This window comes from Myiozetetes cayanensis, unplaced genomic scaffold (genome assembly GCF_022539395.1).
Source record: "Myiozetetes cayanensis isolate MyiCay16 unplaced genomic scaffold, myiCay2020 scf220, whole genome shotgun sequence".
NCBI lineage: Eukaryota > Metazoa > Chordata > Aves > Passeriformes > Tyrannidae > Myiozetetes > Myiozetetes cayanensis.
In genome coordinates this window covers 1-14,358 of record NW_026087435.1, presented here as the reverse complement: position 1 = coordinate 14,358, position 14,358 = coordinate 1, and the positions used below count along the sequence as shown (strand labels likewise).

General features: G+C 45.2%; 1 protein-coding gene across 1 annotated transcript; it reads left to right on the top strand.

The window, feature by feature from the left end:
• Positions 1 to 4,081: 4,081 nt before the first annotated feature.
• On the top strand, positions 4,082 to 11,476 carry LOC126642224 (uncharacterized; the record flags this gene model as incomplete). The annotated part of the gene is given in 6 exon segments (XM_050319638.1): positions 4,082 to 4,111; positions 4,194 to 4,333; positions 5,961 to 6,082; positions 6,690 to 7,919; positions 7,922 to 8,776; positions 11,349 to 11,476. Coding segments are annotated over 6 exon segments (2,505 nt in total), but the record flags the coding sequence as incomplete, so codon positions are not given.
• Positions 11,477 to 14,358: the final 2,882 nt, after the last annotated feature.

The window sequence follows — 14,358 nt, the reverse complement described above, 5'->3', positions numbered from 1 at the left end:
CCAGACTGTTCCTGCCTCCAGGGTGGGGCCTGCAGTGCCGTGTTTGCAGCATTCCATTGGCGCAGTGGGCAGGATGGCCATGGATCCATTCCTGCACAAACACAATCGTGCTCCATCCCAGGCAGGGACACAATGGGCCCACAAGTGTTGGAAGGGGAAGAACAAGGCAGTTTTGGCACTGTGGAACCCCATGGAACCAAAGGAACCCTGGGACATGACATGAACCTCATGGAATAAAGGGCATATTGTGACCCTGCAGCCCCTCCTGGAACCAAAGGGAGTCTGGGAAGTGGCAGGGTCTGATGGAAACAAAGGAACCTCCTGGGAACAAAGGGACACTGGACACTGCCAAAAACTCAGGGAGACAAGGGAACCCCAGCACACTGTGGAATCTGCTGGAATCCAGGGGCCATTGGAATCCACTGGGGCCTCCTGGAACCAAAGGGAACAGGTGACACTGCGGAACCTCATGGGATCAAAAGGACCCCGGGACTTTGTGGAACGTCAGGGAATCAAGGGGCCAGTGTGACATCACAGAACCTTTTGGAACCAAAGGGAACCAATGGGACATTGTGGAATCTCATGGAATCAAGGGGCCATTGTGACACTGGGGAAAATGATGGAATCAGTGGGCCATTGTCACACTGCAGGGCCTTATGGAGCCAAAGAACACTGGGAAACACTGCAAGCTCATGGAATCAAGGAGCCATTGTCACACTGTGAAGCCTCAAGGAATAAGAGATCCAATCTTTGCCTCAGATTTTGTCAACAAATTAAATGTAAGGAATTCCAGAAGTGTGATTGAGCCACTTTGTCTGAAAGGTTTTAATGATTGGCAAAAGGAGAATATATATAAAAAATGAATAATTTTTTCTTACAAACGTTCAGACAAAAGATCTTAATCAGAATTATTTACTACACAGTATATAGGCTAAAATTACTGGTAGTGCAGTATAAGATAGGATAGTGCGGTATACTGAGACAGTTCTTCAAAATATTATGTTAAAACCAGCAAACAGAAATAATTATTATGTAGAGATCTGATGTCACTCACCCAGGCCAACGGTTGTGGGGAGATTTCTTTTGCTCAACCTTAGAGAAGTGTCTTTGCAGGGCATCCCCAGCCAAGGCAAGAATCTCCACACATACACCCCAAGAAGGGCTCTGTTAGAAGAAGCTGCCTGTATGAAAGGGGACTGGACTGCTCTGGTATGAAGGGACTGACTGCTCCTCCCAAATGTCCAGGCCAGTTACCAGCTTCTCTCTCACATCCTTTTCCACCCTCTGGGGGAAGAACCTTTTTCCAAGATCCGACCTAACCCTGGCCTGACACAAGTCCAGACCATTCCCTCAGTGCTGTCCCTGTTCCCCCCAGAGCAGAGCTCAGGGCCTGCCCCCCGCTCTGCCCCTGCCCAGGGAGTTGAGACTGCAGTGAGGTCTCCCCTCCTCAAGAGCCAGGAGGTCACTTTGCTATCCCGGGGGCTCCATGGGGGCTTCCCAGGGTTCGTCCTGTGCAATCTCCTGGAATCAAAGGCTCTGTGGGGACATTGCAGGGCCATGTGGAGTCCAGGGGACATTGGGGCACTGGGGAAACTCATGGAATAAAGGGGCCATTGTGACCCTGCAGGGTCTCAGGGAACCTTGTCTGTTGGGAAACAAAGGGATGTGTGGGGGTGTTTCACTGACAACCAGAGGAATTTTGGAGATGAACCTTTACAGACCCGTATCTTTATATGTCCACACATCTCTGTCATGGTGTGGGTGTGAATTGACTGATGTGTGAGTGCTCTTATTGTGAATCTATAATTCAGTCACTGTTAAATTTTAGCAAATGCTATTGAATTCCTTGATAACTGTTAAACTGGTCAATAATTAGGTCCTACTAATCTGCTTTGCCCCTTTATCTTTGTATCCAAATCCTTTGCACCCTGACCCGTCTTGCATCCCAAGGCTTTATGTAAATCACTCCATTTCATAAAAAAATAGGTATTTTTCGTGACGTCCGCTTTGAAATCTCTTTCTCAGCTAAACTACAAAACAACTTCAATTAGTTGTTGAAGTCTTTAAGACATGAAGACAATAAAAAGAAGAGAAAGAAATTGTTTTTTTTGTCTTTAATGAACCCCACAGTGTGTTTAGACAAGTCCATTATGCTGAAGTACTGAGAGAAGATTGAAGAAGCTGCTCACCAGCAGAGCTGTCTCTTTGATGCTGTTCTTGGTTGCCAGGAGCTCCCTGTGTGCCAGAAGCCCGGCCCAGCTCAGCAGCACAGCAACAGCCCCAGGCATTTCATCACCCTCGGGGGCTTTGGGGATGAGTCCCTGAACATCAGACCCTGAGGAGAGTTGCAGGAACCTCTTGAGAAACCAAAGTGAGATTCAAACTGTGAAGTTTCTTGTAGTGTTAATGGGTCCCTGGGAGGAACCCAACTGAGAAAACATCCCCAGGATCTTGTTGGAGCACAAACCTGGAAACTGATGACAGGTCACAGAATCACAAAATCATCAAGGTTGGAAGAGACCTTCAAGTTCTTCTGGTCCAACTGTCAACCAGCACCACCATAATCATCCCTAAACCATATCCCAAAGGGTCATTTCCAGATGCCATCTGAACACTTCCAGAGACTCCACCACCTCCCTGGGCTACTTGTTCCAACACCTAAACACTCTTCAGTGAAAAAAGAATTTTGTAATATCTAATCTGAACCTCACCCAAGGCAACTCAAGGCCATTTCCTCTCTTGCTCTCACTAAAGGCTTTGTAGAAGAGACCGACCCCCTTCCTCACTAAAACCTCCTTTCAGGTCATTGTAGAGAGCATGATGAGAGGTGCACTCTGAGCCTCCTCTTCTGCAGACTAAAGAACCCCAGTTCCCTCAGTTGCTCCTCATCAGACATCTTTTCCAGGCCCTTCCCCAGCTCCGTTCCCTTCTCTGGACACGCTCCAGCCCCTCCAGGGCCTTTTTGCACTCAGGGACCAGAACTGGACACAGCACTCAAGGTGGGGCCTCCCCAGTGCCCAGCACAGAGGGGCAATCACTGCCCTGGTCCTGCTGGCCACCCTGTTCTCCAGAAAGGCCATCATGCCCTTGGCCTTCTTGCCCCCCTGGGCACACTCTGGCTCATATCCAGTCACTGTCAAGCAGCACCCCCAAGTCCCTTCCTGCTGAGCAGCTCTCAAGCCCCTCTGCCCCCAGCCTGGAGCATTCCAGGGGCTTGTTGGGACCCAAGTGCAGGCCCTGACACTTGGCCTGATTGATGCAGCCTGTCCAGATCCCTCTGCAGAGCCTTCCTGCCCTGCAGCAGATCCACAATCACACCCAACTTCATGGGATCCACCAATTTCCTGAGGGGGCACTCGATCCCCTCATCCAGATCACCAATAACGATGTTAAACAGGGGCAGCCCCAACCCTGAGCCCTTGGGAACCCCACTAGTGACCAGCCCCACCTGGATTGATTTCCATCTTCCACTCCTTGGGTCATCAGCCAGTTTTTCCCCCAGCAAACAGTTCCCTCATCCAGGCCATGAGCAGCCAGTTTGTGCAGGAGATGCTGTGGGAGATGGGCTCAAAGGCTTTCCTGAAGTCAGGACAGACACATCCCCAGCCTTTCCCTCATCTGCTGAGTGGATCATTTGTCACAGAAGGAGACCAGATTGGTCAGGCAGGACCTGCCTTTCCCAACCCCATGCTGGCTGGGCCTGATCCCCTGGATGTCCTGCCCGTGTTGCAGTGATTAAAGCATTAGTAGTAATTTGGTCAAGGCTTGCTCTGCAAGGTGGGCCTGAAAGAGGCTCTGCCAGGAACACCTGGGACTTATGAGTCAGGAATGTGCTGATCCGAAGAAACAATACTAAAAAGATTAAGTCAAGCATGCAGAACCGGTACAAGATGATTTGTAATTAGAAATAGGATTTAGTCTGGTGGTGGGAGTTAGTTACACAATATGTTAGAGGGGAGAGGTAACAGTTGATTGTATTCAGGATGATATATGTAAGTTTATGTATAACTGGTATATTTGCTTTGATGTGTGAGCCAATCATGGAGCTTTGTTTGTTAAAGGTATAAAAGATATAGTCGACATGAGGGTCTTTGGAATCCTGACTTGGGACGTTAGTCCTCAGGTTTCCCGGGCCCTGAATAAAGCACCGCATAAACTGACACTCTGTTAGTTTGTGTTGTTTCAGGTAACAGTTTTCTGGCAACCGCGGCAGGACTCCAGGGGGTCGCTGGGGCGGTCCACGAGCTGATCCACTCCGTGCCGGCAGCCAGGTGATTCCTGGAGGAGACATCGACCCGTACCCAACCCCGCACCCGACGGACAACCGCTCGAGGTAAGCCCTTAGGTGCTTTATTTTAATAGTGGTAAAAGCTTGCCTATAAGACGAGACTGTGTATACTCGCTGGGTTGAGCTGAGAGAGGTATTTTTGGGGGAAGCCTAGGCGCTGCTCGTAAGACGCGGTGAAAGCTGCGCTGAGTCAGCACTTGCCGTAAATAGTGGAATACGGCAAGATAATTGTGGAAACAGGTTACGTAACCGCTGTGGTATTTGTTGTCTGTGTGAGTGCTGTGTTATAGTGGGTATGATGCCTTTTAAAACCTTTAGAGCGTTGTCTTGTTCTGAAACTGCTATCCCTGATGATTCTCCGCTTGGGTGTATAATAAAGCATTGGAAAGAAGGGAATTTTGGACAAGAGTTAAGTAAGACACAACTGATTGATTATTGTAATAATGTGTGGCCTCAATATGATACTGAGGGAATGCAGTGGCCGAGAAACGGTACTGTAACTGTGGAAATAATGACACCTCTAATGCAATATTTGAAGGATAATGATAAGTGGGAAGAAATACCATATTTGGACTTGTTTTATTATTTGAAGCGTAAACCTAAGTGGCAAGAGGAATGTGGAATGTTGGTGTTAAAAGAGTCGAATGATGAATGTGCGGGTTGTAAGGGACGGAAGGTACGGTTTCCCGAATCGGAGGAAGATGTTTCTTTGTTGGTATCCCCGAGCCTTACTCCTACCGCACCCCCGATGAGCGCGGCTCCTTCCCGTAGGTCAGAGGGGTCACCTGTACCTCCGTTGGAATCATCCTCGGATGAGGAAGGGGAAAGGCGTTTAGATAGGACCCCATTAGCTGAGCGAACCCGGAGAGGCAGGAGAGAGCGTGGGCGAAGTCGGGAACGAAAGTATGAAGGAGAAGGGAGAACTGTCTCTCCCTCACCTCCAAGGTTGATGGCTCCTTTGTGTGAAGCGGTCGGAGCAGGTGGGGCGCGTGTCATGGTTAAGGTTCCCTTTTCACCGAATGATCTGTTGATATGGAAACAGTCGGCAGGGACGTATAGGGAAAATCCGGAGCGTGTGGCGCGTGTCGTTAAGATGGTTATAAAGACTCAGAATCCAGATTGGAATGACTTGCAAGTTTTGTTGGATACGATTTTAGATTCTACGGAAAAGGAGATGGTATTGCGGGTAATGCTTGAAAGAGCCAGGGAAAGGATTCGCACTCAGCCAGGACAAGGGACAGTAAATGATTTGGTACCGCGAGAAGACCCGGAGTGGAATCCGAACGCGGCAGGAGATTATCATAGGTTGAAAGTTTATCAGGAATTATTAGTAGAAGGGATATGAAGTGGAATTCCAAAAACTTTAAACTGGTCTAAGTTGTATTCGGTACGGCAGGATAAGGGAGAATCCCCCTCTGCCTTCTTGGAAAGATTAAAAGAGACGGCTCGAAAATACACAGATTTAGATGTGGAAGCAGAATCAGGGAAGTTACAATTGGCCCTGATCTTTATGGGACAGTCACAGGAAGATATTAGGAAGAAGTTGCAAAAGTTAGAAGGAGAGGAAACGCGGAATTTAGAGAAATTGTTAGAAGTAGCTTGGAAAGTGTATAATAATAGAGAGAAGGAGAATACAAAGAAGCAACAAGCGAGTATGTTGGCAATTTTACAGGCGGCAGGAGGAAACTATAATTACAGGGGAAATAGGGGAAAAGGTCGTGGAAACAGGGGAAGAGGAATTAGCAGAGGTTTCGGTAGTCAAGGACGATTCGGACCCCAGGGTGGACGCGGAAAGTTAGGATTGAATCAGTGTGTATTGTGCAAGAATCCAGGACACTGGAAAAATGAATGTCCTATGAATACAGGAATAGGAATGAATCCGTTTGTCGGGAATATGCAGGGTGTGAATACTGGGACGCCACAAGGTGTCGCTCAAGCATTTATGTTACAGAATTACCAAAATCAAAGCTGACTAGATCAGGATTTAAAGGTTGTCCTGGAAATAGAAGGAGAACCTATGGAATTCCGTGTAGATACAGGAGCCAGTTTTTCAGCAATGAATAGATTAATGGGTCCTCTAAGTAATTCAACTATTCGTGTTGTGGGTGTCTCGGGTCAAACAGAGGAAAGGGCATTCTTGAGGCCACTGGATATTAAATTTAGAGGAAAGCAATTGGATCATCAATTTCTTTACATGCCTAATAGTCCAGAATGTTACTGGGGAGAGATTTGTTGTCCTCCTTACAAGCCACAATTGTGTTTGAAAAGGGTAGAGTCAAATTAGAAATCCCGGAAGAAAATGTAGCACAGATATTCGCTGTAAATGAAATAGAAACAGAAGCAATTCCTCAAGAAATAGAGCATGCAGTTGTCCCTTGGGTATGGGAGACTGGGATCCCAGGATTGTCTAAAGCAGCAACCCCAGTAGTAATAGAACTCAAGGAGGGAGCACAGCCAGTACGAGTAAGGCAATACCCGATTAGTTTAGAAGCAAGAAAAGGGGTAGCGCCTCTAATCAAACAGTTTGTGACTCTTGGAATATTAGAAGAGTGTGAATCAGAATTTAATACACCAATTTTTCCAGTCAAGAAACCAAATGGAAAGTATAGGTTGGTGCAGGACTTAAGGGCAGTCAATCTTTTAACCAAGGACATTCACCCAGTGGTAGCAAATCCATATACCTTGTTAACATCTGTTTCTGAGAAATTCCAGTGGTTTTCAGTAATAGATCTGAAAGATGCATTCTTCTGCATCCGATTGGCACCGGAAAGTTGGCACCTCTTTGCCTTTGAATGGGAAGATCCAGACACTGGAAGAAAAAGGCAACTCACTTGGACGCGGCTGCCACAAGGATTCAAATCCTCGCCTACAATATTTGGTAATCAACTAGCGAAAGAACTCGAGCAGTGGAAGACAACTCAGGTAAAAGACTCTCCTTTCTCTTACATAGTTCTGCAGTATGTAGATGACATTCTTCTGGGCACTGAAGAACAACAGATGTGTTGTAAGCTGACCATTGAACTGTTAAACATGTTAGGACAAGCAGGTTATCGGGTCTCGAAGGAAAAGGCCCAACTAGTTAAACAGAAAGTTATCTACTTAGGTTGCGAGATTTCTCAAGGCGTCCGGCGGCTAGGGGCAAACAGAGTACAAGCTATCTGTGCTATTCCAGTTCCACGGAATAATCAGGAATTAAGGTCTTTTCTAGGAATGATCGGCTGGTGTCGACTATGGATTCCTGACTTCGGACTCCTTGCCAGACCACTGTACGAAGCAGTAAAGGAGCCGCAGTTAACCTGGAAACCAGCACAGGAAAAGGCATTCCACCAACTGAAGAAGGCCTTGCGGGAAGCACCTGCCCTGGGACTGCCCGACTTAACTAAAGATTTCCAACTATATGTCTGTGAAAGACAACGGTTGGCTTTGGGAGTACTCACTCAACGACTGGGATCTTGGAAGAGGCCTGTCGGATACTTCTCAAAACAATTGGACACTGTAAGTGGGGGATGGCCTGGGTGCCTTAGGGCGGTGGCTGCAACAGTGATACTAATTCAGGAAGCACGTAAACTGACACTGGGAAGGCATATCACAGTTTACGTACCACATATGGTTATTGCAGTCCTGGAACAGAAAGGGGGCATTGGCTCTCCTCTAGCAGAATGCTGCAATATCAGGCCTTGCTCAGAGAACAAGATGACATTGAATTAAAAGTCACTAACCATCTCAATCCAACTGAGTTTCTCAGATCCACACAGGAAGAGGGAGTCTTGGAACATGACTGCATGGAGACTATTGAACATGTCTATGCAAGTCGGAAGGACCTGAAGGACGAACCGCTGGAGAACCCAGATTGGGAACTGTTCACAGATGGATCAAGCTTTGTGGAAAACGGAACCAGGTATGCGGGGTATGCAGTGGTTACCTTACAGGAAATCATAGAAGCAAAAGCACTACCCCCAGGAACATCTGCACAAAAGGCTGAAATCTGGGCCCTGGTAAGAGCCCTGATTCTGAGTCAAGGAAAAAGGGTGAACTTATGGACTGACTCTAAATATGCCTTTGGAGTAGTCCATGTACACGGAGCATTGTGGAAGGAAAGAGGATTGCTTACTTCCCAAGGCTCAACCATAAAGCACCGAGAAGAAGTACTGCAGCTCCTGGAGGCCATACATCGACCATCAGCTGTGGCAATAATGCATGTAAAAGGATATCAGACCAATTTGGAACCCGAGTCTCAAGGAAATAGACTGGTAGATCAAGCAGCACAACGAGCAGCCACAGAGACATGGACTCAAATGGCTTTGCTGCCGACTCGTGATAATCCAGCAGCAGTGCACATGGAAGAGAAACGCCATTATACACCAGAGGATGGAAAATTGACCCAAATGATGGAAGCAAAGAAAAATGTGAAAGGATGGTATATTACCCCTACTGGACAGGTAATACTGCCAATCAGAATAATGAAAACAGTACTTGAAATCGAACATGGTAAGTGCCATTGGGGTGCAGAAGCAATGGTAAAATTTCTAAAAAATAAAATTTTCTCAAATCAGATGTTAACATTAGCAAAAAGGGTGAATGCAACATGTCTATCATGCATTAAAAATAACCCGATAGTTAGAAAACAAGTACAAATGGGAAAACTTCAAATTGGACAACTTCCAGGAGATTATTGGCAAGTAGATTTCTCAGAATTACCAAAAGCTCAGACATACAAGTACTTACTAGTGTATGTGTGTACTTTCTCGGGATGGCCAGAAGCTTTCCCATGTAGAACTAATCAGGCAAAGGAAGTAGTGAAAACCCTCCTGAAAGAAATCATTCCGAGGTTTGGAGTGCCGTTAGGATTGTCTTCAGATAGAGGGCCACATTTTATTGCAGGGGTCGTACAGGATTTAGTCACAATGTTAGGAATAGCGTGGAATCTCCACACTCCGTGGAGACCACAATCCAGTGGGCAGGTGGAAAGAATGAATCAGACTTTGAAAAATCAATGTCGTGGTTTTGCCCTGGCTCAATTTACTTTTATACCCCCACATACAATTACTATTAGTTGAGAGAAGGTTTATGCTGACAAAAGGAGACTGAATTAAAAAAAAGGTATGAGTGTTTATTATTATTATCAAACTAAAACTAAAGAATTATATCTACAATAATTTTACTTAAGTAAAAGGTATTATGTATTTACAGAAGATACTTCTCCCCCCACCTCCCTTTATATCAGTCCAAGGAGGAGAAGCAGTCTTTTTCTGTTCTCAGAATTCCAGCTCTCTCTCTCTCTCTAGTAACTGCAGCACTTTCGTCGCAGTTGGAACTTCTTTATCTCTCTCTTATTCTGTGTTGGCCTCCAGGGCTGGGCTTACCCCCCTCCTGGGTTAAAACCAAAGGCTGGGGGTTACTCAGGTCCTGAAGGGTCTCCTTCCATAGACTTGCAAGGGGACACTTGCTTACTATGGATCTTCTTCCACAGGGTTACAGGGGATAATAGTTTAAGAGTTCACCCCTGTTTCCCTATGGAGGTCCCTCCCCATGGGAGAACAGTCCTTGATTGACTTCTCGGCATGGGTCTAGTCTGGATCCCTTACTCGGATCCCAATATCCCACCTGAGCCATTTTCTGCTCCAGCGTAGGTTCTCTCAGGATCACAAATTCTTAGCACCAGCAGCATGGATCCCACACATGGATCCCAATATCCCTACCCGAACCGTTTTTTGTTCCAGCGTAGGTCCTCTCAGGGTCACAAATCTTCAGTAACAGCATGGATCTATCACTGAGATCCCAAGCTTATCTGAGCCGTCTCGCTCCAGCATAAGCATCGTCCCCTTCGAGGGTCACAAAGTCTTTAACAGGACTCTGCCTCATCTGAGCCGCTTTTACTCCAGTATAAGGCTTTCTCTCTGTTAAAGTCACAAATCTCTGGTGCATTCACAAGCTCCTCTGTGAGCCACATGGGGGTCTCTTCACCCCAACAAACTTCTACAGGTGGCAGGGTTTTATTTTTCAGTCTTTACCCTGCTGAAGGGAGGGAGAGCGGAAGGGAGAAAAAGCAGCTTTCCCCCCTTCGAACTTTTCTTCTCTCTCCTGCGACTGCAGCTTTGACCTTGGAAATTCTGTTATCTCATGGCTGGAATTCTTCTGCAGCGGTTTTTCGTCTAAGCAGTTCGTCTTTTAAACTTTTTTTTTTCTTCACTCTCTCACAAGAGAGAAGGGAGGCTTCAGTACTGCACCTGCCCCCCCCGGCCCAAGCCGGGGGAGGAGGGGGCCTTGGCCCTCCTCGGGCCCACTACCCTTCTACATGGTTGCTGCTCCTAATTTCAACTGCACAACCAACTTTCTCTTCCGTTTTCTTGAAGATGTAATTAGCAAAGGCGTCACTGAACTTTTTGATTGGTTTTTTTTTGTCCGGAAATCACCTGGACAAAACCATCCTCAGCCCCAGCGATGGGCTGGTGGGCAAAACCACGACAATCAATTAAAGAAAATTTGTCAAGAAGCAAAAATTCAGTGACCCCAAGCCTTGCCGCTTGCTCTGTTAAGAATTAGAATTAAATCCAGAGAAAGAATTGGAGTAAGCCCATATGAGATTCTATATGGGAAACCATACCATGCAACAACATATCAGGGTGATCCTCATGTAGTGGGAGACCAAGCTGTGTTTATCTATATTCTGTCTCTAAATAAGACCCTTGCAGCACTCTGAGGAACCTTACAGTGGAATCGACCTCTGCCTCTGGAGAATCCAGTGCATGACATCTCTCCAGGAGATCAGGTCTACATAAAGAATTGGTCAGTGGAACCACTGAGAGAAACATGGGAAGGCCCCTGCCAAGTGTTGATGACAACCTATACAGTAGTCAAGGTCGAAGGCATCGACAACTGGATTCATTACACGAGAGTCAAGAAGGTCCCCACGCAGTGGTCGGTGGAACCTATCGCGCCGACCAAAATGGTGTTCCGACCAGTCAAATAAGAATTGTAATACGAGTGATAATATTCCTGTTATTGATAAGTACTGCTGATGCATCTGTTAAAGTTAGTGTTTCTGATTCCTTTTTCCTAGTACCTGAAGGTACGAATGTCAATCTGACTTGTTCCTTTTCTGACGACCAGGGAGTTGGATTGGAAGAAGTGAATGCTGGGTGGCAGTGGATGGATCAGGACCAAATCATGACAGATGGTGTGACTACGGTATGGAATGTGACACAGCAAAAAGGCTATACCGTCCTGCAGGTACCCAATGTAACTTCTAATGCAAATGGTGTATATTGTTGCATAGTATGGATTCGAATGAGTTTCGATTATGGACATGCCAATTTCACACACAATGAGAACACTAAAGTACAAATAATACCCCCTCACATGTGGTCTGACATGTGGAATGGTCCTCCCTTACGAATTAACTGTACTTTTGCCTTAGATAATCCATGCCCTGAGCCCATTGTATTGAAATGGTGGAAATTAAATATGACAACCAGGATGTGGGAGAGACAAAACAAAGGAGTTAGCTGGTGGTCTAGTGAAAAAGAAGGGAGAGGTTGGCTAAACATTTCAGATCCAAAAATAGGAGAAACAGAAGGCACCTTTTTATGTATAGTCACTTGTACAGAGGAAGGAAATTATGGTATAAGAACAGTAGAAGCTGTACCATATCAAGGACAAGGAATTAGACCAGAACATGGAGTTTATTCCATACCGGAAGGAAAGGATATAACGTTAAGCTGTAAAATTCAAAGACAACATTACACGGATTATGGATGGTGGTTCAAAGGACACAATTTACAGGGTGACATTAAATACCTTATTGAACAAAGGCCGGATGGAATTATTTTAACAGTTAAACAGGTACAAAGAGGACAGGATGAAGGACAATACATTTGCTGGATAAGTAAGGATGATTGGTGGGAACAGGGACGACCTCTATTTATGTGAAAACTGAGCGAGTGACTCGACAGACTCACACATCACAAATCCCGCAAATCCCTCATAGAGGAATTACACAAGAAAACTTGGTGGTTGGATTAATTAGAGATTTTGGGAAAGTTCAAAATGTCTCTAAAATTACTGCATGCCTCCCGATGCCTCATGCAGCCGGAGATCCAATTCCATGGGGAGTAATACCAGTACCAGAAATTCCTAAAATATTTATTAACATCACTTGGAATTGTAAATTCATTACTACTACTTCGATATGAATCTAACAGATGCGTGTCTAGCTAACAAAGATAAAAACTAAGAAACAATGTGAAGAAATGCCTGGATTTTTGGCCGTTGGCTAAAACCGCAATCGGAGATCAATGATCAACTAGGACAATTGTATTAGTCTCACCCTCGGCTGTTAGTCCTGATACATTGTCATAAAGCGTTCAAGTTCCAATCCTACGAGAAAAACAGGAAGAAGTCTGTCTAAACGTTACTAGTGCTACAACAATGGAAGGATGGCAGACAATTTGGGGACCAAGTTTATTAGAAACCTACAGCTACCTGGGAAAAGTACAATGGTGCATCCACTGGGTAGGTACCAAAAATCAAAATTACTCCTTTTTACATCCAAAACACAAACAGTGGCGAGAAATAGTCTCACCCACAGAACTGTGGAATTGCACTCGAATTTACACGTGTGACACTCCCAATAATGACATAGGCTTAATTCCGGTGCGAATGCTTTTACAATTAGGCTGTGAGTGTCGAGGATATAATCACTCTATAAAAGGTCATGACAATTCACGTAATGTCAACTGTCTAACAACCACGGTGAGAAGTCCAGGGAATTTAGTCTGGGTAATGGGACATGGACAATGGACCACTCACATGCCCGTAGATGGACCAGCGACACAAATTACTTTGGGTATTCCTACGCTTTGCCCATACTGGAAAACAGAGAAATTGACCGCAGTTGAAATGCAACCTAGACAAAAGAGAGATACAGAACAAGATTCTGAAAATTGGCATGACCCATCGGATGGAGTAAAATTTGGATGGGTGTTAGAATCTTTGTTTGCACATATAGCATCATATCGCTATAGAGAAATGCTGTTTAAATTAATGGGACAAACTGAAAGATTGGCTGCAGCTACTAAGAAAGGTTTTCGAGATATGAATGTTCAATTACAAGCAACCACACGCATGACTATACAAAACCGAATGGCATTAGATTTAATTCTGTTAAAAGAACATGGAGTTTGCGGTTACCTGCATGCACGAGATGAGCACTGCTGTATTCACATCCCAAATGTCACACATGAAATTGAAAATGACATTTCTCAACTGGAACAAATTGAGGGAAATGTGCACAATTTACAGCAAGAAGTAGAATATAATTGGATTGGTGAATTATTCAGCTCCCTTGGTCTTCACCTGTCAGGTTGGCTGTCTTCCATCATTCAATATGCTTTGATGTTAGGCATAATAATTCTTGTTGCTCTGCTTGTATATAAGTGTCTTTTAGGAATAATTGTAAAGGAAGGCCAACACACTCGTCGAATCATGATGGCATTGACTCGGAAAGAAGTTATTCTTCCGAACAGTGATTCCCCTCCAGCAATTCAAGAGACGAAGATATAAAGATTTGAGCATCCTTGCAATTGAAGATTGAAGAATGCTCAAAAGGGGGGACTTGTTGCAGTGATTACAGCACTAGTAGTAGTTTGGTCAAAGGTTTGCTTTGCAGGGTAGGCCTGAAAGAGGCTCTGCCAGCAACACCTGGGACTTATGAGTTAGGAATGTGCTGATCAGAAGAAACAATACTAAAAGGATTAAGTCAAGCATGCAGAACTGGTACAAGATGATTTGTAACTAGAAATAGGATTTAGTCTGGTGGTGGGAGTCAGTTACACAATATGTTAGAGGGGAGAGGTAACAGTTGATTGTATTCAGGATGATATATGTAAGTTTATGTATAACTGGTATATTTGCTTTGATGTGTGAGCCAATCACGTAGCTTTGTTTGTTAAAGGTATAAAAGATGTAGTCGACATGAGGGTCTTTGGACTCCTGACTTGGGACGCTAGTCCTCAGGTTTCCCGGGCCCTGAATAAAGCACCGCATAAACTGACACTCTGTTGGTTTGTGTT